Raw genomic sequence first — 26,421 nt, 5'->3', positions numbered from 1 at the left:
AGAAAATGTATTTACAACAATGTATCTTTGTCTATCTATCTATGCCAGCCACATATTGTGACAGGCAGAACAATTAAATGCCCCTCTGCCATTCATTCAATGATGCATTTACCTTTTGTCACATTTTTGTTCAGTCGTGTACCATGACATTTTCCAATTATGTGCCTTACCATGAATTTCGGTACAGTTCGTTGTAAACATATTCAAATAAATGGGAACATGGCAGCTGTATCCCCTTCCTTACTTTCATAGCAGCCAAATTCTGTTGATGTCCGTTCACGTTTACGGCTGTTGTACCGTTCCAATATGGCGGACCCACACACGCACAGTGACGGCTGGAAGGTAAAACAGCTGTTAAAATACACGCAGGAGGAAGCGAATCTCTCGTTTTTTTCGTAACGATGTGGCGTTCTTGTTCCATTAAAAAAAATAATAATAATAAAAAAAAAAAACTTCACTTGAGGGACTTGTTTTGAACAAATATATATGACGTTACCACGAGGTGTTGCTAATGCTAATTACGTAATCAAAGGCATTCAGGCGTAACAAAGGGCAGCACTCCTGACAGCGGTACTGGAACGCTTTTTTGCGCAACTAAAGTGAACATACCTGGGAGTGATCATGATCTACACGTATTTTGTGTATTTATTTATTTTTGTGCTTTTTGTTTCCGTGCCAAAATAATAATTTAAAAAAAGCAAGCTAACTACGGAAAGCGGTTGGGTTAAATTTTGCAAACGAAACAATGCAAAACCAAACTATCGAATTGGAGAACAACATGTGAGTTTAACAGGAAACTACTTGAACAACGGAGTTAATGACTAAGCTGTGTAATTGCCTTCTCTAAAGTTAACTACAATCTGCATTTTTCTGTAGGCGTGTGTGTCGAGGAAAACTGCATGTTAAAGTCTGCTAGAACGATTGAGAGAACAAATTATGAGTTATACAGTAAACTGCTATTCAACACTAAATAACATAAATATCAAGTGATCTCTAGTTTCATTTTTCTCTACATGTCACGAATAACAAGATATATCTCTCGGTTTTTAGAACTGTCTAAAAACTTTTGGCCACGAGAAGCACTTGTTTACTATTATTATTATTTTTCGTTCAACAAAACAAAACCCAAACAATTAATTTTGCATTTAAATAATCATAACGGCTTGACATACATTTGACATTAAAATATATTTTTCTACACAAATATTAACTTTATTTATTTATGTATTTATTTCCCTCTCTAAATGTCACAAATATGAACAATTATTTATGGGCCATGTCGCCCGAACATTTATGGACGTATTGATATTTAACTTGGGATAACAATGTCCACAAAACGACAGTGTTGACACTCCTATGCTCCGATTTCATTGTCAGATTGTGTCCCCATCAGATCGCAGCAGAAGGAACGCTGGTTGACCCAACTGAGGGAGATGAGGGACGAAAATGACTGTTTGTTAAAACTGCTCACGGGAAAGGACTTGGAAATCAAACAGATGACGAAGAAACTGGACAGCGAGCGCGTGCTAGCCTTGGCGGGTATGTTTGTCATTGATATCGTTATTTTGCATCTGCATGTAAAACAAAAATGCTACGTTTCAGGCGCATCGGGCATAGCGGGCGACGCGGCCGCCGTCAAGATCGTGGAGTTGTCCAAGAAGAACCGGGAGTTGACGTCTGAAGCGGAGCGAGAGAAGTCGAAATCCAAACAAAACAGCAACAGAATCAAGGAGCTTGAGAAACAGGTTGGTCTTGATGTCATCTAATGGAGGACATCATTTGTCCTCCATTAGATGTTTTACCTTAATTTGTTTGTTTTTTGTTTTTTTTCCTCCCCCACCCTCGCTTCTTCCTCCAGCTGCAGGCCGCTCTGCTCTCACTATCTGGACAAAAGGCTGACGTCAACACGCAGAAGCAAAACTCGCCGAAAGACTGTGGGGCAAGTGCACTTTCTAGGATTGCCGTGTTGTAGGTGGTAAGATTTGTTTCGGGGGCAAAAAAAAAAAAAAAAAGTTCACGAGAGATCGAACGATGACGCCACTTATTGTAAAAGGAGGGGCGACCTCCACGAGCAGTGTAGTAGAAGGTGAGAAAGAGAAAAACATTGCGCGACGTTAAATGGCGTTCCCACACTTGGCCCCATGCACATTGCCACGCACTGTCCTTGTTAAGTGTTTTTATTGACCTAACTTATTTTTACACTTGTTTGACGATTGCGAATTAAAAAAAAAAAAAAAAAAAAAAAAAAACGATAACCCAAGAAGGGTCGTTTTTCCATTTTCTTTTAGGTTTTAAAGTTAGTAGTAATACGAACAAGTTGTGTTTTTTTACAATTGTATCACAGTTAAGAACGTTAAAAAGATTGCTGATTGCTTTCTGTAATTCCCTCTCTCATCAAAGAGTTAGTAGTTCTAACTTTTATGCCAGTTTTATTTATTAAATGTATTCATATGTACATGTAATTCAGGTATTTTTTTCACATTTGATTACATATATTTTATATTTATATGTATTTTTAAATATATTTACATTATAATGTATCAGTTACATATTTATAATGTACAAGTTTCCCCCCACATTTTATTTGATATATCTTTTGTTTTTGTTTTATATATTCATGTATTACTTAGTTTCATTTTATTATAAAGGAGTTACCGGTAACTTGTTTTACACTGGTAAGACATCTTTTTTCATATTACATATATATATATATATATTTCATAATTTGTATTTATATGTTATTAGTTATTTTGCTTTACATTTTGTGTATTTTCTATTTACTAATATAATATTTATTTTGCAATCTTCATTATGCAGCATATAGTTGTACTTTTTTTTGTATACAGCAGATTATTTTTATGCTTGATTATTTCTTATGGGAAAAGGTTTTGTTGTGTTTGATCTAAGTGTTTCCACTGTGTTGTCATGTGTCTAAATCATATCATCCTAATCATAATGATTATTACTTTTTTTTGGGGGGGGGGGGTCTTTGAAAACAGGACAACCCGGCGGTGAAGTCCTTGAAGGACAAATTATCCACCGCCCAGCTCAAAGTCATCGAGCATCGCAACCAGGTTCATTTTCTGAAGCAAGAGTTGAAACTGGCCCAGAAGGTGCGAATCATCTCACTCATTGTCATCGCCCCCCAAAAACACGTTTTTGCGCACATCCTCCTAATGTGCGTCCTCTGATTGCAGGTTCTGATGAGTGAAGTCGGGGAAGACGCCAACGTTCAGCAGTTACTGAACTGCGCGGGCAGCTTTAGAGGACGTGCGCAGCAGATACTGGCGCTTCAGTCCAGGGTGCAGCGGCATCATTTGTAAAATCTTCATGACTTTGAGTGAAAATGCTCAAATTATGCCTCGGTTGACTGGTTAAAAGACCGCAGACTGACCACGTGTGCGTTTGGCAGGTGCGTGACCTCGAGCGGCAGCTGAAGAAGGCCACGACTCAAGCGTCGAGCGTGCGCAGCGGGGAAGAAGAACCGTCCAAAATCCCAACTCAGGGCAGAAACATCAGCTTCATACGGACAATGGAGAAGGAGAAGAAGGAAGCATTTGAGGTGTGTGTATACTGTACATTACAGCTGTGTTCTTGCCTGAAGAAAACCTCGCCTCGTTTCTTTCGCAGAGGATCTCGGCCAAGTATGAAGCCCTCCAGAAGGAACACGAAGATATCAAGAAGAAGCTGGAAGCCTCCAAGGCCAGAATCAAGTGTCTGTCCGAGGAAAAAGCTGCTCAGATATCCGCCGCGCTAATTAAAAGTAAACATGACGACGAGCTGGTGCAAGCGCTGCTGGTAAGGCATGAACGGGGGGCTGGGGCTGGGGGTCAACACAAGTGTCAACACTATCGTGTTTGTGGACATTTTTATCCCAAGTTAAATGTAAATATGTCCATAAATGTTTGGGCGACATGGCACTTCTAAAGTCTGCTGTCGTCTCATCTTTCCGCTGCAGAAGGAGAAGGCCCAGATGCAGGATATGCTGAGTCAGCTCGCCAAACAAGTGGAGGCGCAAAACACGCCGGCGGGGCAGAATCCCGTGGCGCCGTTGAGCGGCGAGCTCAGCATGCAGAACACTCTCATCCAGAACTTGTACCAAGTGGTCGCTGACAAAGAGGACGCCATCAAGGAGTTGGAGCAAAAAATACAGCAGCTCTCAGTCAAGGTGATAACCCCCCCCCCCCCCCCCCCCCAAAAATGTTTTTTGTGTAACATGAGAAAATTGTCTCCCCTCCCCCCCTCACCTACTTGGTGCAAATGTTTTTCTTTTTCCAGGATGTGGAAAGTCAGGCCAGCATCGGCATTTCTGCACTTTGTCCTGAAGAGGGCGCCATTGACAAGAAAATGTCTCCACGGTAGGTGGCGCACTCAGCGGAAACCACCACGCTTAAATTGAGCCTTTACAAAGGGGATAACAATACTCTTAACTTTGTTTTTAGTTGTGGTTGTCTAATATATTTAATCTTTCCAGAGAACCCAAAATATAATGTACATTAAATTAATAATCATTATCTTTGTAAAAGCTATGTTTTGTGAGATCCTGCTTGTGTACCTAATAGTGTCCGGTGTACAGTTAACCCGTTATAGCCGTATTCCAAAATGTTTTCAAACCCATACCTATAAAACTTTGCCGTACGTTTGTTAATAAGGCCCCATAATGACAATGTGACCGTTTTTATCTTTTATTTTTTTCCCTATTTTCTTTTTTTGAAAATGGGAATTTGGGGATTGTTTTTTCAAATGTATTTTAAAATAAAATACAAACCACAAATATCACCTGTGCGTCCAAATTTAGCTCAGTTTCCATGTTCATGCCTTCATTATTATTTATTATAAATTCACTGAAAGTTCCCACTTTGTCATTTTGTAATATACACCTTTTTTCCTCTAAAATACAAGTTTTCTCCCATAAAACTTGCAACATTTTTTCTCTGAAATATAGGAATTGAATTAAAAAAAAGTCTTTCTTCTGATTTTAATCCTGAAAATGTTACAAATTCAATCTTGAAAATGAATAACTTAAATCTGAAATATGCATTTTATCTTTCTTTAATCTGAAAACATTACTTTTTCAAGAAAATTATATGTATTGAATCTAGAAAATACGGAACTTTTTTTTCCTAAAAATGTATGACTTTTTTTCAGAATATTTAATCTTGAAAATATTGGCCTTTTTTCTTTGGAAAATATCTTTTTTTTTAAATATACAACTTTATTCTAGTAATGTTTAATCTAAAACATACAATTTTATTTTTGTAATTGTAATACTTAAAAGATGTCTGCCTTTAAAAAAAAAAAAATACACGACATGATATTCTTACTTTAATCTAAAAAATAATTAATCATATCTTCTGTATAAATTAAAAAAAATTATGTTGAAAAAAAAAAGAAAAACTTAATTTGCCTAATCATATGAATTTAATCGAAATTATTCCCAATTTTTTTCCCCCTATAATTCTTTTCCCTATAATTTTTTCCCTATAATTCTATATTATTCCCTATAATCCCGTCGTATATATTTCCCCCCCCTTTTGTTCCGAGTACTCCTTTGCTCAGCTGTACCTAATTTTGTGGCCCAAACCCCTCTCGTCTTCAACCACAGTTCCACCTTTTCTGTCAACGGGCCGTGGTATTTGTAGACGTTTTTCATCAACGGAACAATCCCTGTGAGCGACGACTGTGACCAAGAGTGCACCACGTGAACTGAAATGAAGTATCCCCCGTCCTGTTATAATGACGTGTTCACGGAACCCGAAGAGGTGTCGGCGGGAAGAACACGAGCAGGAGCGCGACAGCGGCGCTCGAGCCGCAGCAATTGGACTGCCTTCAAGTACGAGTACAGCGGGTGAGTCGCGCTCGTTCCGCTCTTCGTATTACAGACGCAGACGTCGCCCCAGAGCCGGCGGCCGGCCGTCGAGCCGCGGAGGGCGTCGCCGAAGAGCTCTCGGCGCGGCGACCCCGCTGACGAGATGCGACAAGTCGAGCGTGGCTGGCCCCCGGCTCACGTCCTTACCTACCGGCTCCTCTGCCACCTCCTTTTACGGAGGTTCGCCAACTCAACGTTGCCCCCACTTGACCTTGACCTTCTTAAGGCGCTTTGTAGCCCTCCGAAGGTTGATTGTGATTGTCCCTTCCTTGGCTGGTTTCTGTGCAAACACTTCAACAGCAAAGTGGACTCATCAGTCCCCACTGAAACTAATTTTAACAATCAAAACGGGTCAAAGAGTGTGGTTTTGTTTCCATGACAACAGTGTTTCCAGAACCAATAAGGCAACAAGAAGCATTAAGACCCCTTACACAAATTATCTACCAAAACATTCCAATAGTTTTACACTTGAAAGCCAACATTTTGTGTCTCAAAGTTGACAATCTTAGAAAGTGATAGTGCTACCGATTCTGTCTAAATGCTAAAAAAAATCAAAACGTGTAAAAGTACAAGATTTGTGTATAAAACAAAAACAGTTATGTATGAGGTGTGTCAGGAAAGATAGATTTCCAATCCGAGCTACAATCTGCCTGTAGTAAAACAATTTCCCAGCATTCTCTGCCACACCACGAAGATTCCTCCGGAATCCTCCCCAGCTTAGTTGCCACAGCTTTGCCTTGATTTCGCCCGCATCTTCCGAACAAATAATCGTATGATGAAGCATCCCTTTGATGCCACCCTCGAGCTTGAAGAAGGAAAAGAAAACACACACAACTGAGCAAAATATGTAGCATCACTTTTGTTTGGGTGTAAACAGGAAAATGACAAAACTGCTAGCAGTTAGCTAGTGCAGTGCCGATGCCGAAAGGTTCACCAGTCAATAGCACAGCACACAAAAACGAGCATTCACAATCACATTCGCCCCGATGGACATTTTAGTCTTGAAAGAACCTAACGAGAATTTTTTCACACGCGGGAGGAATCCGGAGTCCACGGAGAAAACCCCACGCAAGCACGAGGACTGAATGGCAACTTTCACAGGAGGCGGGATTCAAACCCAGAACCTTTTGACTTGGAGGCAGACGTAATAACCTTCCCATAACAGCCCCATAAAATAAAATAAAAATATATTCCACAATGTAACAGCTTTGATCTTTTATTTTGAGTGAAGTGGGACATAACATTTGTCTATGAATGATGCATATAAGTGCAACGAATTAAAAGTTTAAACCTTGTGATTATATTACCCAAGTCTTCGTTTACATATCATACAGTGGGTATGGAAAGTTTTCAGACCCCCTTAAATGTTTCACTCTTTGTTATATTGCAGCCATTTGTGAAAATCCTTTAAGTTCATTTTTTTCTTTACATTGTATTTAGTTTTAGTCATCAGTCGTATTTAAAAAAAAAACAATATTTCACAAATTCTGCCAGGATATGTAAACTTATGAGCACAACGCTACATAAATACAATCATCCGTACCCCTGTCATGTTGGAATGAAAGTGTAGGCTGCACCTTTTTCATAACCACTAGGTGGCGGTGGCATATTGGAATGAAAGTGCACAGCTTTTTCATAACCACTAGGTGGCGGTGGCATATTGGAATGAAAGTGCACAGCTTTTTCATAACCACTAGATGGCGCCATTCATTTATAAAGTGTTTTTTTTCCTTTTCATTTCCCCCTATACCTATGTATAATGCGCACGAGAGACTTTTGACAATTTCTGGGTGAAAAAAATGCCCATGATACACGAGAAATTACGGTACACTGTTTTCTTCTCTTTATTAATTGAAGCGTTATTACGAGCCATTTTCGTACCAGTTTGTAAATATTATTGGGTTTATTTGCCTATCAAGAAGTTGGATATAAAACCAATTTTTAATTTGTGTCCCGAGTTGTAGATGTGGGTGTCGCAACATTTTTTCGACACCCACACTTTTTGACACTGCCCCCCCCCCATTTAAAAAAAACAACAACAACAAGCACACAGTCTGTGTCAAGTCATGTTTTTTTTTTTTTTTTTTTTTATAAAAGAGATGAACAGATATCGCTTTTTTCAGACTGAGTAGGAGTATGTTTACTTACATTTGAGTACTTGCCGATAGGAGTACTGATTCTTTATAATGGAGTTGCGTTTTGTGATGAAAACGTGTTTAATTTTCATGAAATATTGTTCAAAAATTCAAAAAAAAACGTTTTCTTGAACATGGCATTCTGTATGTTTCACACCCAAAAAAACTTCAAAAAGCGACTTGTCATTATTGACGTTTCATTTCAGTTATGTGGACCCGCAGTCTGAACTCAATGGAGCGTCACAGCAGCATCACTGCAGTAGTGCAGCTCTGCCCGACACGATTAAAATAATTTAAATGCATATTACAAAACAAAATAAACAAAAATCAGTCATTGCCACCGCATGTGTGTTAACTAAAGCATTCATATCCAAATATGAATTCCCCTTGTAATAATCTTTCTAATACCGTGCAGGAAGAAAATCACATTCACTAAGCTAACGTGATTATGAATGGCGCCTGCAAGCCCACATTAATTACACGACCAAACGTGAAAAATAACAAAATGCTACGAATCGGATTCAGAGTTGCGTGGAGTTAAGATGCAGCACAGTTTCCACTGCACAAAACACCAACAACTGGAGATGAGTTGAACTAGAAAAAAAATGTATGTTTCCATCAGAAACATTCGACTCTAAAGGTGACGCAGATGGCGGCACGGTGGGCGACTAGTTAGAGCGTCAGCCTCACAGTTCTGAAGACCGGGGTTCAATCCCCGGCCCCACCTGTGTGGAGTTTGCATGTTCTGCCCCTACCTGCGTGGGTTTTCTCCGGACACTCCGGTTTCCTCCCACATCCCAAAAACATGCATGGTAGGTTAATTGACGACTCTAAATTGCCCGTAGGTGTGAATGTGAGTGCGAATGGTTGTTTGTTTGTATGTGCCCTGCGATTGGCTGGCAACCAGTTCAGGGTGTACCCCGCCTCCTGCCCGATGACAGCTGGGACAGGCTCCAGCACGCCCGCGACCCTAGTGAGGAGAAGCGCCTTAGAAAATGGATGGATGGAGATGATGCAGATTACAATCTGTACTGTTATGTGCAAATTACACGCACACACACACACAAACATCAACAAATATGATGACTAGCGTGTTTCTTTGACGGTCTAGAGGTGTTCATACGCTGTTCGTGTTTTGTATTTTTACATGTATGAAAAATACTATTTGGATATATGTTGGGCGTGATTACGACCAAGAGTAATTGTTGAGTTTAGCAAAGAAGAGGTTGTTGGTAGCCCGCTGCTTGTCCTTGTTACTACTTTATCATATCATCACTTTAATTCTCTTTATTTGAATCGACATTGGCTTGGCGCATTCGCCTCCCCCCGATATCGGTTTGTGACGGGTGCGCTGCGGGCATCTTATCAAGTACCAAGTACCAGTATCGGTACTACCAATATCGGTTCTGATACCGATACTGGTAGTACCGATACTACTCACCATATCTGTGCATCCTTACTATTTTTAGTCTTTGCCGTGGGCCTCTCAAAAACAGACAGAGGGCCACCAATGGCCCACGGGCCGTAGTTTGGACACCCTTCACATTTCGCTTCTTCCTCTTTGCCTTAGTGACCCTTACATTCAAACTTTTTTTTGCTCCCAACCTTGCCAAAAGGATTCCAACAGAACCCGCCGCCCGTTTCCTCCTCCTCCCCTTGGTCCTCCAGCTTAATTTAAAAGCGCAGCCGATTTTGTGTGCGGCTTCAAAATACCGCACTGGTTCTTCCAGAGCTTTCTTGGAGATTGGCAGGTCCTCGTCGGAACGAGGCGAGAAAGGGTGGAGGGGGGGGAAAAAAAAAACATCCATCCTTTTTCTCTACCAGTAATACTCACTAGGCCACAAGACAAAAATATCAGGACGCCCAATGAAGACGGCCTTTGTGCGCAACAAAGGCAGCCTGTGTTAGCGCATCCATATCCGCTGGGCTGCAGGTTATCGCTCACTGTTGCCGGTGGAGATAGCGCCCGCTTCGTTAGCGGCGAGCGTCTCGCTGGCGAGCCTTGCCAAATATGTATCAAAAGTAGCAATGTGCGTCAGGAAGGATGTTGATGGAGCAAATAGTTGACATGGTCCAGGGAAAATGTTGAGCTAAATACTTGTTTTTGTTGGAAGGATGGCGTGTGCCGTCAAATAAATGAACATGGCACAAATCACTCACTTTAATTACGGAGTATTGTCAAGGTACTACACTGGAACCTTGAAGGTGTTTCGACGCTGTGCGCTCAGGCTCAGGAGAAAAAAAAGGTCAAATGCTATTATTATGCAAGTACTGCTTATAATGTTAAGTCAACTGTTAAGTCAAATAGTCTTTTTTAAAAAAAATAAATAAATAAATTCAAATTTGGCATGCTCCACACATGATAAAATGATGATGGAACAAAGAAACCGACTGGTTAGAGCGTCAGCCTCACAGTTCTGAGGACCGGGTTCAATCCCCGGCCCCGACTGTGTGGAGTTTGCATGTTCTCCCCGTGCCTGCGTGGGTTTTCTCCGGGCACTCCGGTTTTCTCCCACATCCCAAAAACATGCATTAATTGGAGACTCTAAATTGGCCGTAGGTGTGAATGTGTGTGCGAATGGTTGTTTGTTTGTATGTGCTCTGCGATTGGCTGGCAACCAGTTCAGGGGGTACCCCGCCTCCCGCCCGAAGATAGCTGGGATTGGCTCCAGCACGCCCGCGACCTCAGTGAGGAGAAGCGGCTCAGAAAATGGATGGATGGATGGATGGATGGATGGTTCGCTGCAGGTGGATAATTGAAATTCGGCTTCAATACGAGGAGGACTCAAATAGACATTAATTCATTCATTTTTTAAATGTTTTATTTTTTTTTTAAAGTTAGCTTTAACCAAGCGTCTTTTTTCAGAGATTTTTTTTTTTTTTTTTTAAACATGTTGAAATAAAAGTTAGAGTTTTGCCCCGCCGGTCCAGTGTGACGTCATGTACAACAGCAGTTGGCCATTAGAAGCTTCACGCGGATACAGAGACGTATTTTTCCAGGAATCTTTGGTAGAATTCCGAGTTTCGAGACGCACATGGCGGCGATAAGGCCAACTTTCCCAACCAACTTTCCCCTCATCGAAAAACAAGTTTGTTTGAGCATCACGACTCTCGCCCGTGACCTCAGCCGCTAACGAGTCTCATCACGTTCCGATAAATTACACCCCCTCCCCCCACAACCGCTAAAAAACAGTTTTGATATTGTTTTATGGAGCCCGATTACGCAGGAGTGCTGCAGATTTATTCCAAGATGCCCAACGAGCCACCAAGCCAAACAGCCCAGTTAAGTCAACACGCCGTGCGTAAACAGCCTCACCTATTTGTCATTCCAGCTTTGAATGACTCCTTTCTGCGCCCGTCTCCTCTCGGAGGTATTCCCTCGTTCTGCGCCCACGCTTCCTGCAGACCATTGACTGACTGACTGCGTCCAGAAGAGCTAAAGCAAACAGCGCGGCCGTGCAAGGTTTAAAGTTAGCCGTTCGGTGTATGTATGAAGGCGTCTGTGAACTTTACTCGCCGTTCATCTATCATTTACATTTAATGCAAAGTCAATAAACGGTTCCTTCTAATGAGAAACGTACAGTAATTGGACAGAAAGTGCCAGGCAAGACACTAGTGCAGCGGTCTCCAACATTTTTTGGGCCATGGATCAGTTTCACATAAGGATATATTTTGGCGGACCGACATAGAAAGAAATAAAACAAATGATTCAGTGTATAGAAGATGGATGAAGAAGATGGATGAATAAAGACTCAACTCACGATTACGCTGAAGGACGATTCAAGGATTTGTAATGTCAATGCTTTATATATCCAGGAGAAACAAAGAATCAAAATGCCATTTCTCTCTCTCAAGCAGCAAATCACTACATAAAAGAAATAAAACATAAAAAATATATGAAATGGAATATCTATATCTTATTCTTAAGAACTTAAGAATAAGATATAAGAAGTGTTGTGTAGCTTTTATTGATATGGAGTGTCATGCAATGTATTAGCATTTCTGCAGTTGAACACAGAAAGATGTGCAAAATGTACATGTCACATTCACAGGTGGCATATGGGGAAGGTCGTGGACAGAGTTCGGCACGCTGACAACCCGATGGATGGAGCTGTTTGACAACCTCGAGGACCTGGCCCGGACGCTCTGGTATCTCGTTTTTGAAGGCCTCAGGCTGAAGAGGAAGCGTGAGTGGTAGTTGGCGTCACCAGCGATACTGCTGTCTGTGTGTGACCTGGGTCAGAAAAATGTCTTATTGAAGGCAGAGGGGCACCAGTGATCTTGCTAACTGTATTCGCTATGCGTAGCAGTCTTCTGGCAGGCCTCCGTGCCCCAATGCATCCAGTGAGGATGTTCTTGCTCCCCTGTAGAAGGAGCACACGATGGCGGTGGTAATGAGGCCCACCACTGTCGTGTTGTCCGCAAACATTCTGATGTGATCGGTGTTGTAGGTTCGAAGACAGTCGTGGGTCATCAGCATAAAGTGCAGTGGGCTGAGCATACACCCTTGTGGGGCCCTGCGCTCAGTGTGGCCCTGGAGGAGCTGCTGCCGACTTGCACGCTTTGTGGCGGTGTGGTTTATAATAATCGTGATGTGATCGGAGAGACCCAGGCGGGAGGAGGGATTTGCAGTTTGTGTATATCAGATCTAGAATGTTTCCTCCCCTTTTTGGAAAATACAGAAGTTGCTGTTGTTTTGAAAGCGCTTCAGCTCTGCACGGTTGAATTCAGCAGGAAACCGTCTCAATGTGCTGTCTGTTGCTCACTAATGGCCTGGTGGAGTTAATAGAGTGCCTCGCATCTACTGCTGATGTTAGCAGTAGATGCGAGGCTGATGATCATGTGACGACAGAGCAGCTGCACATCACATGTTGCTGCTGATGATTCTTCTTTATGTGTGTCTGACAGAACACACGCACACACGTACACGACAGCTGAGGTCATGCCAGCTGAGCCGTCGAGACGCCTCAGGTGCGTGTTTGCGTGCGTATCCCTCACTGCATGCTAATGTTTGCCAGGCGCGGCACAAGTCACGATGGCTTCTTAATGAATTCCCACCATTTGCACCTCCTCCTCTTCTCAATCCAGCTGTAGCATGAGCAATAACAAAACAGGGGTCACCGGCCGTTTTAAAACTGAGAGCTTACCCCTTGGGTACTGATTAATGCGAAGGGCTACCAGTTAGATACACGCTTCTGAAACCTTTAATTATATGTTATAATTATTAATAACAATCAATGTGAAGACAGCGATCAGGTTCATTATTTGTCATAATAATTATCAACAACATTGAACAAGGTAGGTTCAAGTTTATCATGTCTCCTCAATTATTTAATCAATAATTCAATGACCATTCGCGAACAAGATTTGAGACAATTCTCTGTGCACTGTTTACGACAATAGAGGAGGGCTGCCACTTTTGAATCTTTTTAGAATTGATTATCCCATAGATATTTGTTGACTAAGAGCGTTATCTCCCCCCCCCCCCAAAAAAAAAACAAGAATATAAATGAAGTTTTTAAAACATTTTTTAGCTGGTATGGTATAAATTCTGTAAAGAATGTGAGACAACATTATCAACGTTTGCTAAATGGTTTGCATTTGTGATTAGCATTAGCGTGCTTGCAATTACCATTTTAGGTAAAAAAAAAAAAAAAAAACGCTACGTACAATTCTGCTCACTCATACATCATGTTATATGTACATAACATTTAATAGTGTCTTAAAAATCACTTTCATATGCTACTTCTCTGTTTCTGGCAATGTTTTCCACTGGCCCAACAGTTCGTCCGTCCGCAACAAATGTCTGTGCTGTAAACATAAACAGTGGCCAAATGGTTCTTCTGGTGGCGCAAATATGCTTTTTTTTTTTTTTTTTTATTGCCTCGAGGCAGAAATATTTACGTGGACCAATTTTCGTGGTCGACTTATCCGAGTTAGCTGATTTATTTTTTCCCCCTCACAGCCGTACAGTAGAGTTTGTAGCGTTAAACTGTTTTTCACCGTTTCTGAGTTCCTGATTTTCTGGTGCAGTGACGTAATTGGGCAACCAGCATGAGCCCCCCTGCCCTTCCCCCACTATATAAGATCTTGAGCGCCTTTGCATTGATGCTTTTGTACGTGCGTCTCTTCTCCTTGTATTTTATTTCTCTGTTGTCGCCTCTATTTGTATTTTATTTATCGATTTATATCGGGACTACAAATGCAAATTAGCAGCATTGCTATGATCCGGTATGTCCACAGAGATTTATGACTGATGTTCATTAATGTGTGCTATACCTATTTAAAAAAACAAAACAAAAAACAAGTTTGAGTTATCCAGTTTTAAGTGGCTGTTAGGTTATGCTCGACTAACTTGTATTGCTAACATAGAAATGGGAGGGGAGAAAATGAGCTGCTGCAGACTGAGAGGAACGAGTATTATTTGAGCAAATATGCCGCACAGAACCAGAATCATATCACTCATCGTAATTAAATGGAGTGAATGCAAATTGTACATGTACAAATGTACATTTAAAACGTGATGCATTCACTGCAATTGGACAGACAGTGTTAGCTTACACCTCTGCAGACCTGCGAGGTAATAAAGACCAGGGTGCTCCCTGCCATTGGCTGCCGTCTCATTGTGACTGTATCGCCCATCCCCCCGCTAACCCGACATTGTCCCCACCAGGACGAGCCGGCTGTAAAGCACACCGGCTCTCTTCATTAATTTATGTGCCCCGACGACTGCTGCCTTGGCTTCCTGGTGTGGAACACTGCGGCATTGGAGCAGAGAAGGGCAGCAAACTAACTACCATTAATCACCCCAAGTGGGTGTGTTGGGGGGCCGAGGGGGTGTGGCAGGTTCTGGCATGTTCTGGCGCCGGTGCGGTCATACAGCGGGGGGGAAGGGAGGGCAGCGGACGCGGGGAGGAGAAGAGGATGGTCGGGGATGCGGCGGTCCTCCTGCTGCTGTCCCACTGCTTGTCCCGCGTCCTGTCACAGATCCCGGACCCTGAGGTAAGACCACCCCTATCATCATCATCATCATCATCATCATCATCTTCCTCCAACAGGTTATTTCACAAGCAAACATGTTGTTTTGGCCTTTTGGGGATTATTGCTGTCAATATGTTTACTGAGATTGATTTCCAGATCCATTATCCACCGAGTGCTCACGCTCACGTTGGCATTGATGTGCGAGACAATTTGAGGAAAAAAACCAAAAAGTTTTAGATTACAACAAGGCTCCTTTTTACTCCTTGTAATGATGCCTTCTGGGAAGTAGGAAAAAAAATGTGATTTGTTTTCTTTTTTTTTTTTTTTTTCTTTTACCAAGAGGAATAATGTAGGTAGTCCATTTCGAGGTCAAACTGCCCACTAAAAAAAAAGCAGGCAGTTTTAAGCAGTGGTAGTCGGCAACAAACTACATTTACTTACCATTGTCACAGTATCTTTAATGCAAGATACTTTTTACTTTCACTTGAATATTTTAATAAAGAAGAACAATGCTTTTAGTCTGTTATGTTGAGCTATATTCCGCTTTTATTTGTATCTGCTATTGCTTGCACAATCTATTTGATTTTTTTAGTTTATTTTTTGTATTATTCGTTTCGCCTATGAAACGGAGCCAGGCAGTCACATGACGTTACACAAGTCTCCGCTGCTTATTATTGTTGGAGTCAAAGGGAGATTGTTAGGCAATATTTAAAGTTGCACATTGCTATTTTATATTTTGATCCATTTGAAGTTCATGCTTTAATTACAAAAAAATGGGATTTATGTGCTCCCTCTTATGTGTTCCAGTTAAGAGGCGATCAAATAGTTGGATATAAATCTTTGACCAATACGCATACTCCAGAACTAGCCGCAATGAATTAATCATGACGCACAAAACTGCTGAGCTTATGAAATGCGCACCGTGTTCACATTATGATTATTTTGCAGCAACAGCAGAGAACAAACACGTCAGGAAGGTCGAAAAGTCACTGGAAATCGTGTCCCCTCTACGCTCGACGTGCGGTGGTTCAAATAATAACGACGACAACGGTCGTCGATGCGTCAAGCGGAACGTCTCGAAACGGGGACATTGCGGCGCGGCGTGAGAGGCGGACGGCAACGCTCAAGTGGTGCTGATGTCTAAATTTCGAATTGAACGTGGACGAGTGCGACATTGCTGTCACCCCTACAGAGCGAAGAATTCATGAATAAATAAATAAATAGTCTTTTTCAAGAATGGTGGAGGTAAAAAGATAAAAGTCTTTTTCAAGACTCAAACATATTACTAATTATGAATTTTTTGTCATTTTTGTACAAAATCCTACTCAATTTCTGCACTTGCACACGTTTTCTTCTTTTTCTTCCTGGAACACATTCGTATAATCCAAACAGTTTTATGGAAATTTGTTAGGTAGTTTTTTTTCTATCACTCTTTATATAAAAACAGATCGTACCTTATTCATGGATTTTAGAAAATATTACACATTACAGCAAATGATTGTCATTGTTTTTTTTTCTTTTCTTTTTTTTGCAACAAAATCATCCGAAATTCTTGATCTTGTCCCAAAACGGTTCTTCTTCTTTCTTTCATCCACTTGCCCCTGAATATATATATATATATTTTTACATTTTGAAGAAAAACTATTAATTGCAGATTTAATTTGAATTTTTTGCATTTGCTCCAAAATGATTTTCTTCCTAAATTTGTCAAGTATTTTTTGTACAAAATCCCACTAAATTTCTGCACTTGAAAAAAAGTATTATTTTCCTTTTTCCTTTATCATGTCCAGTTTTTCTGTCACTCTGCATATTTAAAATAAGTAAAAAAAAATTCTAGAGCCTTCAAAATGATTACAAATTGCAGTACATCCTTTTTTTTGTGTGTACAAAATCGTATTAAATTCCCCTATTCGCACCAAAATTAGATAGTTTCCTGATCGTCCTTATGCCCCACCCTTGGCACAGTTATGTGGAAATAGGTTAGCTTTGTTTTTTTTAAATAGGTCTACAAATAACAAATAAATACAATATACTAATCCGAACATGCGGTATTGTTTTTGTACAAAATTCTCCTAAATGTTGGTGAGAAAGGGCTCATTTGGTTGAAAAATACAAAAAAACAAAACGATATGTTAACATATGAGAATGACTCCTACTTGATTAACATGTGCTATGTCTTTGGTGGCTTTTTAATACTGTTTCATATTTATTCGTCTTCTCTATTTCCAAACACCTCAGCTTTTACCCACAGACCCCCCAAAGAAGCCGGACCCCGTCACATCGGAAACCGTCGTGTTTTGGGGGCTGCGCTTATGGCAGGTCATCGGCATCTTCGCCGTCTTTGTTTTAGCGATTGGTAAGCAGCACGTTTCCTTCCCCTCAATCCATAAATCAGAATAATTGAAGAGGCCAGCATCCGTACATAAGCCCTCGCACCACCATCGCCCGACTTGCAAGTTTTTCGGAATACGACCCGTCGTTCGGATAATTGTTTTGCTTTGATTTACGAACACGAAACAGTGAATACGACAAATACAACATATTGTTTATTCTCTACAAAGAACAACTTTTATTACTGCAAGTTTACTGAGGAACTGCGACGTCCATTTTTGTAATAATGCAGTGGACCCCCGCTATTCGCAGGGGATAGGGACCGGACCGGATTTTTTTATATATAGATAGATATGTTATTATTTTTAACACCCCCCCCCCCCTCCCCCCACAAAAAAAAAATTCTTGACAAAGCAGGAATAAACTGACAATAATTGTTTCTGGGTTAATCCCCCCACCCAAAAAAAAAAAAACAAGAAAAAGAACACAAAGGTTGAAAATTATTATTATTATTATTATTTTTTTTTTTTTTAAACATTGAAAAAAATTCCACCACAAGGTGAATCCACAGGTGCCGAACCGCGAATATCCGGCGGTTCACTGTCCTGCCCCTACGTGACCAAGGAGCACAGACCAGAAGGAGCAGCACAATGTCCATTGAATTGAAGCAAAAAACATTACATTTCTTTACATTCTATTTAATTACTGAATGTCATTACTGTATGTTTTTTTAATCAAATACAATCTTATAGAGTGCTATCTCGGAACAAACTTGTCTCACAAGGCACGTCCTCGGTACCGACTGACAGTTTCTGCAAACTGACGCTGAACCTTTTCTTGTGTGTTCAATACTTTGTTTGTGGAAAGGCTTGTTTTTAAATGCCAATCTTATGCAATATGTTGGCATCACCAGCCCTTTTCACACCACGTGCACGCCTCCACCATCCAACACCAGCTCACACAGAGCAGACTTTCCATTAAAGCAAGTCATACATACGTAGGCGTTAACGTTTTTACCACTCTCATGCTGAACGTAAAGATCTAATGGCGCAGGAAAACGACACATTTAAACCATTCAGACAAGAATGACCTGTTTAAAACAAATAAAAATTGACTCGTTCCGTGTTTATGTTTCACCTTCCGCTCGTGATCCCCATCGCAGCCAGAAACCAGCTCACCGGAGAGATTGCGTTATTGCTGCCATTAGCCTTCTTTCGCTGAACAATTACCACCTTGTCACGCCGACTCGGATGTTGTTTGTCTCGCGAGTCGATGGGGAAATCTGCGATGCCCTCGGCTCCGCTTGCGCGCCGACAAAGTGGCCGCGGTGGTCGAGCCGAGCGCCGACGCAGGCAATATTAGCACGGTTAGACGTAACGGCGCGCCTAATATCTTCATCAACGTCATATTTATATGTTATGAAAGTGCCTCGACTATAACTTGAAGACGAACATACTGCAAACATCCGTAAAGCAAGTGCAAATGTGAATACACACATTGCAGTACACCTCACATTTTTATTGGTAGTCTGTCAAAATATTAAAATTTTCAGGTTTAAAAAAAAAAAAAGAAAAAGGGTTGAGCACCTGTTTTAGGCACAAACCCAAAAAAATCAGGAAACCGAAATGCTGAAAAACAGTTTGTGCGTCGTTCTCAGCCTTTTGACGTTTTCAGCGATTATCTTCAAACATGTCGAACATATTTCCCAACAAATGCCTCAAATCACTACACAGGGTACGTGAACTCCTCCTTTTCTCTCTCCAGTGATCACCCTGTGTTGCATTTTCAAATGTCGAATCCCGAGGACCAAAAAGGAAATCGAAGCGCGTCACGCGCAGCGACAGGCCGCCAAGAAATATGCCAACACGTTGGAGACGGTGCCACCTCTAAACGAGCTGACGGAGGTGCCGGGATGTAAGTTGCCTCTCCCTCGCTTCTCTCACTTCTTTTCTTTCCTCTGACTCTTCCTCTTCTTCTCGTTTCCCTCCTCCCCTCCCTCCATTCTGTTCACTGTTGTTTCCAGCCGCTCCCGACGAATCCGCCGTCCAGACGCTTTCTGAGCAGGTCCAAAGCGAGAGCCGTGGCGGCAGTCAGCTCTCCCTGGTCGGCCTCGCGGAGGAGCCGCCCAGCTCGCTCGCGTTGCCGGAGACGCCGTGATCTTCCTCTTATTCTTTCTTTTTCTTTTGACAAAACCTCTCAGTTTGTACTCACGCGCTCTGGCCATGTATGGGAAAACTGCTTCCTAAGCAATTCTCTTTTATTTTACACCTTTAAATGCAACATTTAAACACATTGTTTTTTTGCCAATATGTTAGCCTAACATGCTTGACTCACTCTAATGCCACTTCAGTGTACCCTTATGAAGCGTTTATAGATGGCTTATAAATAGGTTATAAAGACCTAAAGGCTTTCTTCGGGCTCGCATACAATTAGTATAACCAATTCTATCTTTTGTTAACGGCCCATTTCCCAAAACGTGTCTGCGAGTGAATGTTGCATAATACTACTATGTTGTTTGCAGCAGGAGCAACCACATTTTGACACGCCTGTGTATACCGCCGCATGCGCCACATGCGCAGATCCATGCCACTAATCGAAAGCTGTAATTCACTGATTTGGTGATGAAGCGCTGCCTCTCCGAGAAAAAATACAATCCATATTTATATGTCTTCGTGGGGACTCTTCAGAGTGGTTCCAGGTGGTTTGAGAACGAGTGGCCGCTAGCCCGGTCGCAGCTTCCTAGCTCCACCCCCGGTCGTCTTGATCGTGAAAGCCCATTGGTCCAGTAGAACAGGGGCAGGCCCTTTAATGTCAAATACAAAATTTTGGCCACAGAGAATTACTGTTGAAAATAATGTAACAAATACATAAATAAATACAAGTATTTTTCATGCATTTTTCATAACATATTTGTATATCTTTGCAATATTATCATATTATGTCTTTGGTGATTGACTTGGAGTAGTCACAGCGCGGTATCCGTTTTAGCTCGTTAGCAAATATAGTTGCTTGCCAAATAGAATTATTCGTGACTGCTTGCCAAATAGTGAGCCCACCATTGGCTCAGTTGCCACTGTTCACTGTGGACAACGTCCAAGTAGTTGTCCTTGCAATATAGTGTGCATGAAGCTTTACAAAGTTTTTTGTTGTTGTTTGTTTGTTTGTTTGTTTTTTATTATGTTGTGCGTACACACTTGTAGCAACTCCAAGCACGCATTTAGCCGATGTTTACATAACAAAGAGAATGTGAGCGCACAAAAGTGCAACGCAACGTTAAGGCGATGCGTGCACATGGATGACGCATGTTTGTGTACTCATAAATAAATCCCGTTATTAACACTCTCCTCTTGTGCTGTCCGATCAATAATGCCTTTTCACACACAATTGTTGCCGTGTTTGTGTGTGTGCGCGCGTGCACAGTGTGCTGTGTGCAGATTAAAAGCAGGCATGTGTCTTCTCCCATTCTACGTCAACACTTTCACTTTGAAACTCTTAGATTTTGTTTATCTTTTTTTTGGGGGGGTGGGGGTGGGGGGTTAGATCATTTCAGATTAGATCATTGTTAATAGCAATTTTTAAAGTCCATTTTTAATAAATAATATTGTAATACAATCGGAGATTACCTCATTTTTCCATATAAAACAGATTTGCTGCAAAATACTAGTATGCAAAGTGTCTCTTAAAATTCCTCTTTAGCGATTATGAGCACAATAAATTACTACTACAACAACTACTACTACGAATATAATAATTTCTAAATGAATACAATTGCAAAAAGAAAATACATATTCACCTACAATATTGCATTACAGAGAGAGAAATTTGTCTTGTGTTTGTCCTTTGGCTTCTCATACCTTTTGTTTGTTTACGTAGCTGCTCCATCCATCATGTTTACTTTGCGACCACAGAAAACTACACCAAAGATCCACTACACTTGGGGGAATTTGCCCTGTAAAACGAGCAGCAACCAAAATGAACACATACAGACTAATAAATTCTTCAGGGGCAAGAAATTGACCATTTTTGCAGATGCCGAATGCCAGTGAGCTCTCATTTAATATTTAAAAAGTCAAATATTTGGCACATTTTGCAGAAAACAAAATGTATGTAGTGTCAAAACATTTGAATCTTGAATCTGTAGAAAACAGACTTTGCCGAGGGTTAGCCGTCAAGTTTCTACAACTTCAAACTCGATTTCTGCTGAAAGAAAAGAAACTATCCATCCATCCATCCAGCTAGATGCTTATGCCCAATGCGTTTTAGGTCGTACTTTTCAGAGGTCAAACTAAACATTTGTAGGAAAACATTTCCACAAAACTCAGACTAGTCATACAAAACAGTAAAAAAAAAATAATAATAATAATTTGTCTATAATCATTCATTTTAGAATTCAACCAAAAGGTTAAACTAGAAAAATACCCCATATGTTATTTTGGAATTCCACCTAGTGTTAGCGAGGAAATTGCACCCCTGAAATTGTACGTTTTAAGACCTCAACCAAAACTTTTCATGAAAAATTGTCTTCTTGTAAATCCTAGCAAAATAAAGGTGGACCAGTGTGCAAAAATAAGAGCTTGGTTTGACTTTTTGTCCAGAATTCTACCAAATTACGTGTCACTTTGAGTTTTTTTTATGTAACATTTCAGAGTACAACCAAAAAAAAAAAAAAAAAAAAAAAACAGAACAATACTATAATACTCATATTTCTAAAGGTTTACCAGAAAAATACACCTCCTATATCAGTCAGCTCAAAAGTGCATTTACATTTCAGAGTTCAACCAAAAATTTTGAGTAAAATGTAAAAAAAAAAAAAAAAAAAGTGAATTCTAACAAATCAACGGTGGACCAGTGTTGAAAATGAAAGGTTCCTTACTTTTTCTCCAACATTTGACAAAATTGTCTTTTCCCGTTCATCTCCATTCGCACAATATATGCAGGTACTTGTAAAACAATTGACTGTTATGTTTTGTCCTCCACTTCTAAAGGACGCCATCGGGGGCGTAAACGGCCAGCTCGTTCGAACACACCGGAGACAGATTTGCCTTCATCACACGCTTAAGAAGACTTCATTTCAGCCCACGTGACAAGCATCTCTCTCTCTCTCTCGTTCTCTCTCGCCACACAGCAGCCAAAGCAGAAGATAAGAAAGACGGAGAGGAGGAGGCCCTGCCCACCGTCTCAGGGAAAGTGGACGGCGGCCGAGGCGAGAGGAAGAGCAAGGACGCGCGGAGGGAAGAGGGCAGAGGCGCCAAAGGCGACGAGACGACGCAGAAGAAGACGTCGGCGGCCGACAAGGGAGGAGGAGGAGGAGCTAAAGGGACTGGCAAGAAAGCTCCTAAGTGACTTCATGGAGGCGATTGCAACAGCGTTTTGTGGATAAAAAAAAACATACAATCATAACATAATACAATACAATGGAAAGAAAGGAACTTTTTTTTTTTTTTTTTGGTTTCCCTGCACACATTCCCTGCCAGCCATTTTAAAATCTCCATCTTTCAAGACCCCCAGAATATTGTCACAATATAAACACCGAACCCACCAGAAGAAAGAGGGAACATTCTTGCTTCAGCAGAAAGTTTCCAGCTTTTTTTCAACCCATTCAGCAGTAGAAAACAGGTTGGTTTCAGCAAGAAAGCCGATTTCTGAGCAAAAAAAGAAGATGAGAGGCTTTTTGTGACTTTGACGCTAATATGTTTTGCTTTTGTGAGCTCTCAAACTATAAAACAACAAAAACAAGACTGAGAAAGGGCTTTTCATGGCAGAATAGTCTTTTAGTTACACCCTAAGAAAAACACGGCGTGGGCGACGCTGACTTGGCATGGCTTGCGTTGAAGGTCACTAGCTTCTTTTGTTTTCCTCATCCACTCCGTGAACTGTGTCAACTTTTTTCATGATCGCGACACGCCATTTCTACTCCCGACCGTTGCACCTACAGGTTTACACCATGCCCGAGTTTGAGGCGCTTAAACTTGCCCGAATTCCAACGTGTTGGCATCTCTCCCCCTCGTCATCAACGTATCGAGCCGACGTTCACCCCCTAATCTTTATCTTCTATTGAAACGCTGCGCTCATATCGAATCCAAACGGCGCCATCTGCAGGGATCTGTTAGTCATGATGGTGGTTTACAAACTTGAATTTCAGAGACAAGCCGGAAAAACATATTTGATGTATGTACTGTACGTGGGTGGCAGTAAACGCTTGAATTCCAGCGGACAAATATACACGTCCGCGATAGTGAATTCGTTAATTGCTACAATTTTTTTCACTTCACGTTCATTCAACTTAATCTGCGAGCATTAAACGCAATAAACTCACTGCAAGGTAACCACATGAACCGATGGTGGCCGGCTGTTGCGAAGTTGGCTGCCTCCATCTCATGGCGAAACGTCTGACGCCGACTCGAAAAACACGTACGTTGGGCTACTTGCAAGTCAAGGTAGCGCTTACGTTCTTTTTTGTGTGTGATGATAACCCTGCAAATAAAGCAAGTCTCAGGAAACAGTAAACTAACACATTTATTGTCTTCTTCACAAGCCACATTATGGACACGCTTATGTACACTGGGCCTCGTTCGTGTCTCCATGGCAACGGGCGCCCCCCAGCCCCCCCCCCCCCCCAAAAAAAAAAACCACAAGAAGACATTTTTTATACTCCCACAAAATTTTAGCTCCCGATGCTTTTTGCCCACCAAACACAATCATGTGACATGATACAATCAGAGCAGAGGACTGTATTATATTGATTCCAATATTAATAATAATAATAGAAATAAAGTGCTCAAATGTCATCTAATTCTCCAGTTGTTTGTTTTGGATGAGCAGAAGCCCATGGCTGTGACTTTTTAATTAAAGATGTCGAGACAGTTGAGTTTTTGATTTTGGCAGATTGCATCCGAACCAGAACAACAAGATGAAGACAATTACAAATGAAGGAATTTGTCCAGTGGTAAAAATGAAACACATTATAGCTTAAAGTAAAAAAAAAATGTTGTCGGAAATTGTATTTTAAAAATGAATAGATGATATTGAATAGGACTATTGTAAGCGGTACACCGAATAATGTCACTTTTCAACTACGGTGGAATCTCTAAAGTTCAAAGGCCACAAATTTTCCGGGGGGGAAAAAAATGCCTCTAGATATGTACATTTTAGAGTTCAACCAACATTTTAGAGAAAATTCACCTCTGAAGTCCAACGTCCGTATAGCTGGAAAAGTTCAACCCAAATATGTGAAAAAAAATACACCCCCAAGTTATAAATTTTGGCGTACAATCAAGATTTTTCAGGAAAGCTACATCTTTCGAGATGTCATTTTCAGAGTCCAAGCAAAAATTTACAAGAAGGCAAACATCTTTAGGGTTGTCTGCCCCTAAAGTTGAACATTTTAGCCTTCAACCAAGATTTTGGCAAACCACACACCTCTCAAATTGACAGCTTGTACAATTAGGAGCGCAACCAAAATCGAATAGAAGAATACTCCTCTTAAGTTATACGTTTGAGAGCGGAACCAAAATTTATGAGAAACATATGTCCTTAAAGTCAAATACTTCTGAATTCAATCCAAATATTCTGGATCAATCCACCTGAAAAAAACAAATATCAAACACATATCGTACATTTTGTAAATCAAAAAATACGCCTCAAACTTTGAACACACCCGAAGTGTTACATTTTGGTGCTCAACCAATTCTTTATGGGAAAATTTGGCCTCTAAACCCATTTTGGAATTTAACAAAAAAAATTCCAATGAAAAAAAACCCCAACATTTTCTAATGTCAAATACTCTTAAAGTTTGGAGTTTAAACAACATTTTCAAACTGGATGAAATTGGAGGTCATGTTTGAAAATGAGGGGTTCCACTGTAATTGCAGCTTGCTTTACTTTTTCTATTTGTATAAAATTCCACTAAATTCTGTTAAGAACAGCTTTATGTTCAAGTCCTGAAGTCTGAGTCAGCTGATTCACATCTTGTTCTCAACTCCCTTAAAGGTCCCATGTCATCATTTTTGTTTTTATAATGTTATAATCATTGACGTCCTTTTATCATGTCTGCAAGCTAATTTGAGTTGAAAATGCCCAGAATGCCCCTTTTCAAGCTTTTCTTGTTGATCTTTTCCACCTGGCATTTGCGAGAGCCAGTATAAACCTCGGACAGCCAATCACAGGGCACGTCTCGACAAAACCATTCACACTCGCATTCACACCTATGGACAATTTGAGTCTTAGATGAACCTAGCATGCATGTTTTTGGAATGTGGGAGGAGAAAACCCACACGAGCTCGGGGAGAACATGCAAACTAAAAAAAAAAAATAAAGAAAAGAAAAAGGAAAATCATCTCAGTTTAAGTTTGAAGTGTGGAAGTAAAAAAATGCTACTATTTGGTTTTGGACTATATACTGTACACAGACACTGTCAAATATCAAAAAACAAACAAACAAGCATATATATATATATATATACATATATATATATATGCTTGTTTGTTTGTTTTATATATATATATATATATATATATATATATATATATATATATATATATATATATATATATATATATATATATATATATATGTATATATATATATATATATATATATATATATATATATATATATGTACCTACACACAATAAAAACACTGATTTGCAACAACGATATTAGCTCGCAATTAGAATGACATTTGTAAACATTGTGACTTGTACGAACAGCATCAAAGCAGCTTATAGAGCACTGGTTCAGCTGTACAGAAATTGTCGATTTGCAACAAATGACACGCAGAGACGCTTTTCAGAGGTTTTTCCAGTGATGCGAAATTGAAACAAAAGACGGGATAACACTGGAAACATTCATTTAAATCGCGTGAAATGAGTCGTACGGGGCAGAAAATTGTTCGTTTTGGACAAAACTCTTGCTAAATGGCGAAATGTTTTTTTTTTTTTTTTTTTTTTTAAAGTTGAAAAATCAAAAGCAAACTAATTACCTGAGTGCCTTGGCTTGAAATCTATTTAATAAAAAAAAAAAACTCTCCACGCCTGTCTGTGAGCTTAAGGCTGTTTCATGACAAGTACAGTCTTATTTATGCAACAACAACAAAAATAGCATTGA

At 40.5% G+C, this 26,421-nt stretch overlaps 2 protein-coding genes across 5 annotated transcripts; both read left to right on the top strand.

Moving 5' to 3' along the window:
* Positions 1-211: 211 nt before the first annotated feature.
* On the top strand, positions 212-12,270 carry LOC133411618 (coiled-coil domain-containing protein 13-like). 4 transcript variants are annotated; one of them, XR_009769683.1, is made up of 12 exons: positions 212-342; positions 1,394-1,539; positions 1,603-1,745; positions 1,859-1,939; positions 3,000-3,113; positions 3,198-3,302; positions 3,413-3,562; positions 3,631-3,798; positions 3,959-4,168; positions 4,279-4,358; positions 5,606-5,848; positions 12,057-12,270. XR_009769683.1 is itself a non-coding variant. In XM_061694188.1 (11 exons), the coding sequence occupies exons 1-11, from the start codon at positions 212-214 to the stop codon at positions 5,640-5,642; spliced, it is 1,365 nt and encodes a 454-aa protein (XP_061550172.1). In that variant the 3' UTR covers positions 5,643-7,053. The 4 variants fall into 4 exon arrangements, 3 of the variants coding, with proteins under 3 accessions (XP_061550172.1, XP_061550173.1, XP_061550174.1); XM_061694188.1 differs by lacking the exon at positions 12,057-12,270 and having other exon boundaries at positions 5,606-7,053; XM_061694189.1 differs by lacking the exons at positions 212-342; positions 12,057-12,270 and adding an exon at positions 537-780 and having other exon boundaries at positions 5,606-7,053.
* Positions 12,271-14,902: 2,632 nt separating this feature from the next.
* Positions 14,903-20,743, top strand: tmie (transmembrane inner ear). Its single transcript, XM_061693827.1, has 4 exons — positions 14,903-15,006; positions 17,224-17,341; positions 19,081-19,230; positions 19,340-20,743. Exons 1-4 carry the CDS (start codon positions 14,929-14,931, stop codon positions 19,471-19,473), a joined length of 480 nt encoding a protein of 159 aa, XP_061549811.1. The 5' UTR covers positions 14,903-14,928; the 3' UTR covers positions 19,474-20,743.
* The last annotated feature ends 5,678 nt before the right edge of the window (positions 20,744-26,421 follow it).

This window comes from Phycodurus eques, chromosome 13 (assembly GCF_024500275.1).
Source record: "Phycodurus eques isolate BA_2022a chromosome 13, UOR_Pequ_1.1, whole genome shotgun sequence".
In the NCBI taxonomy this organism is placed as follows: domain Eukaryota; kingdom Metazoa; phylum Chordata; class Actinopteri; order Syngnathiformes; family Syngnathidae; genus Phycodurus; species Phycodurus eques.
Note: the sequence above shows the minus strand (reverse complement) of the source record. Positions and strands in the feature narration are given on the sequence as shown.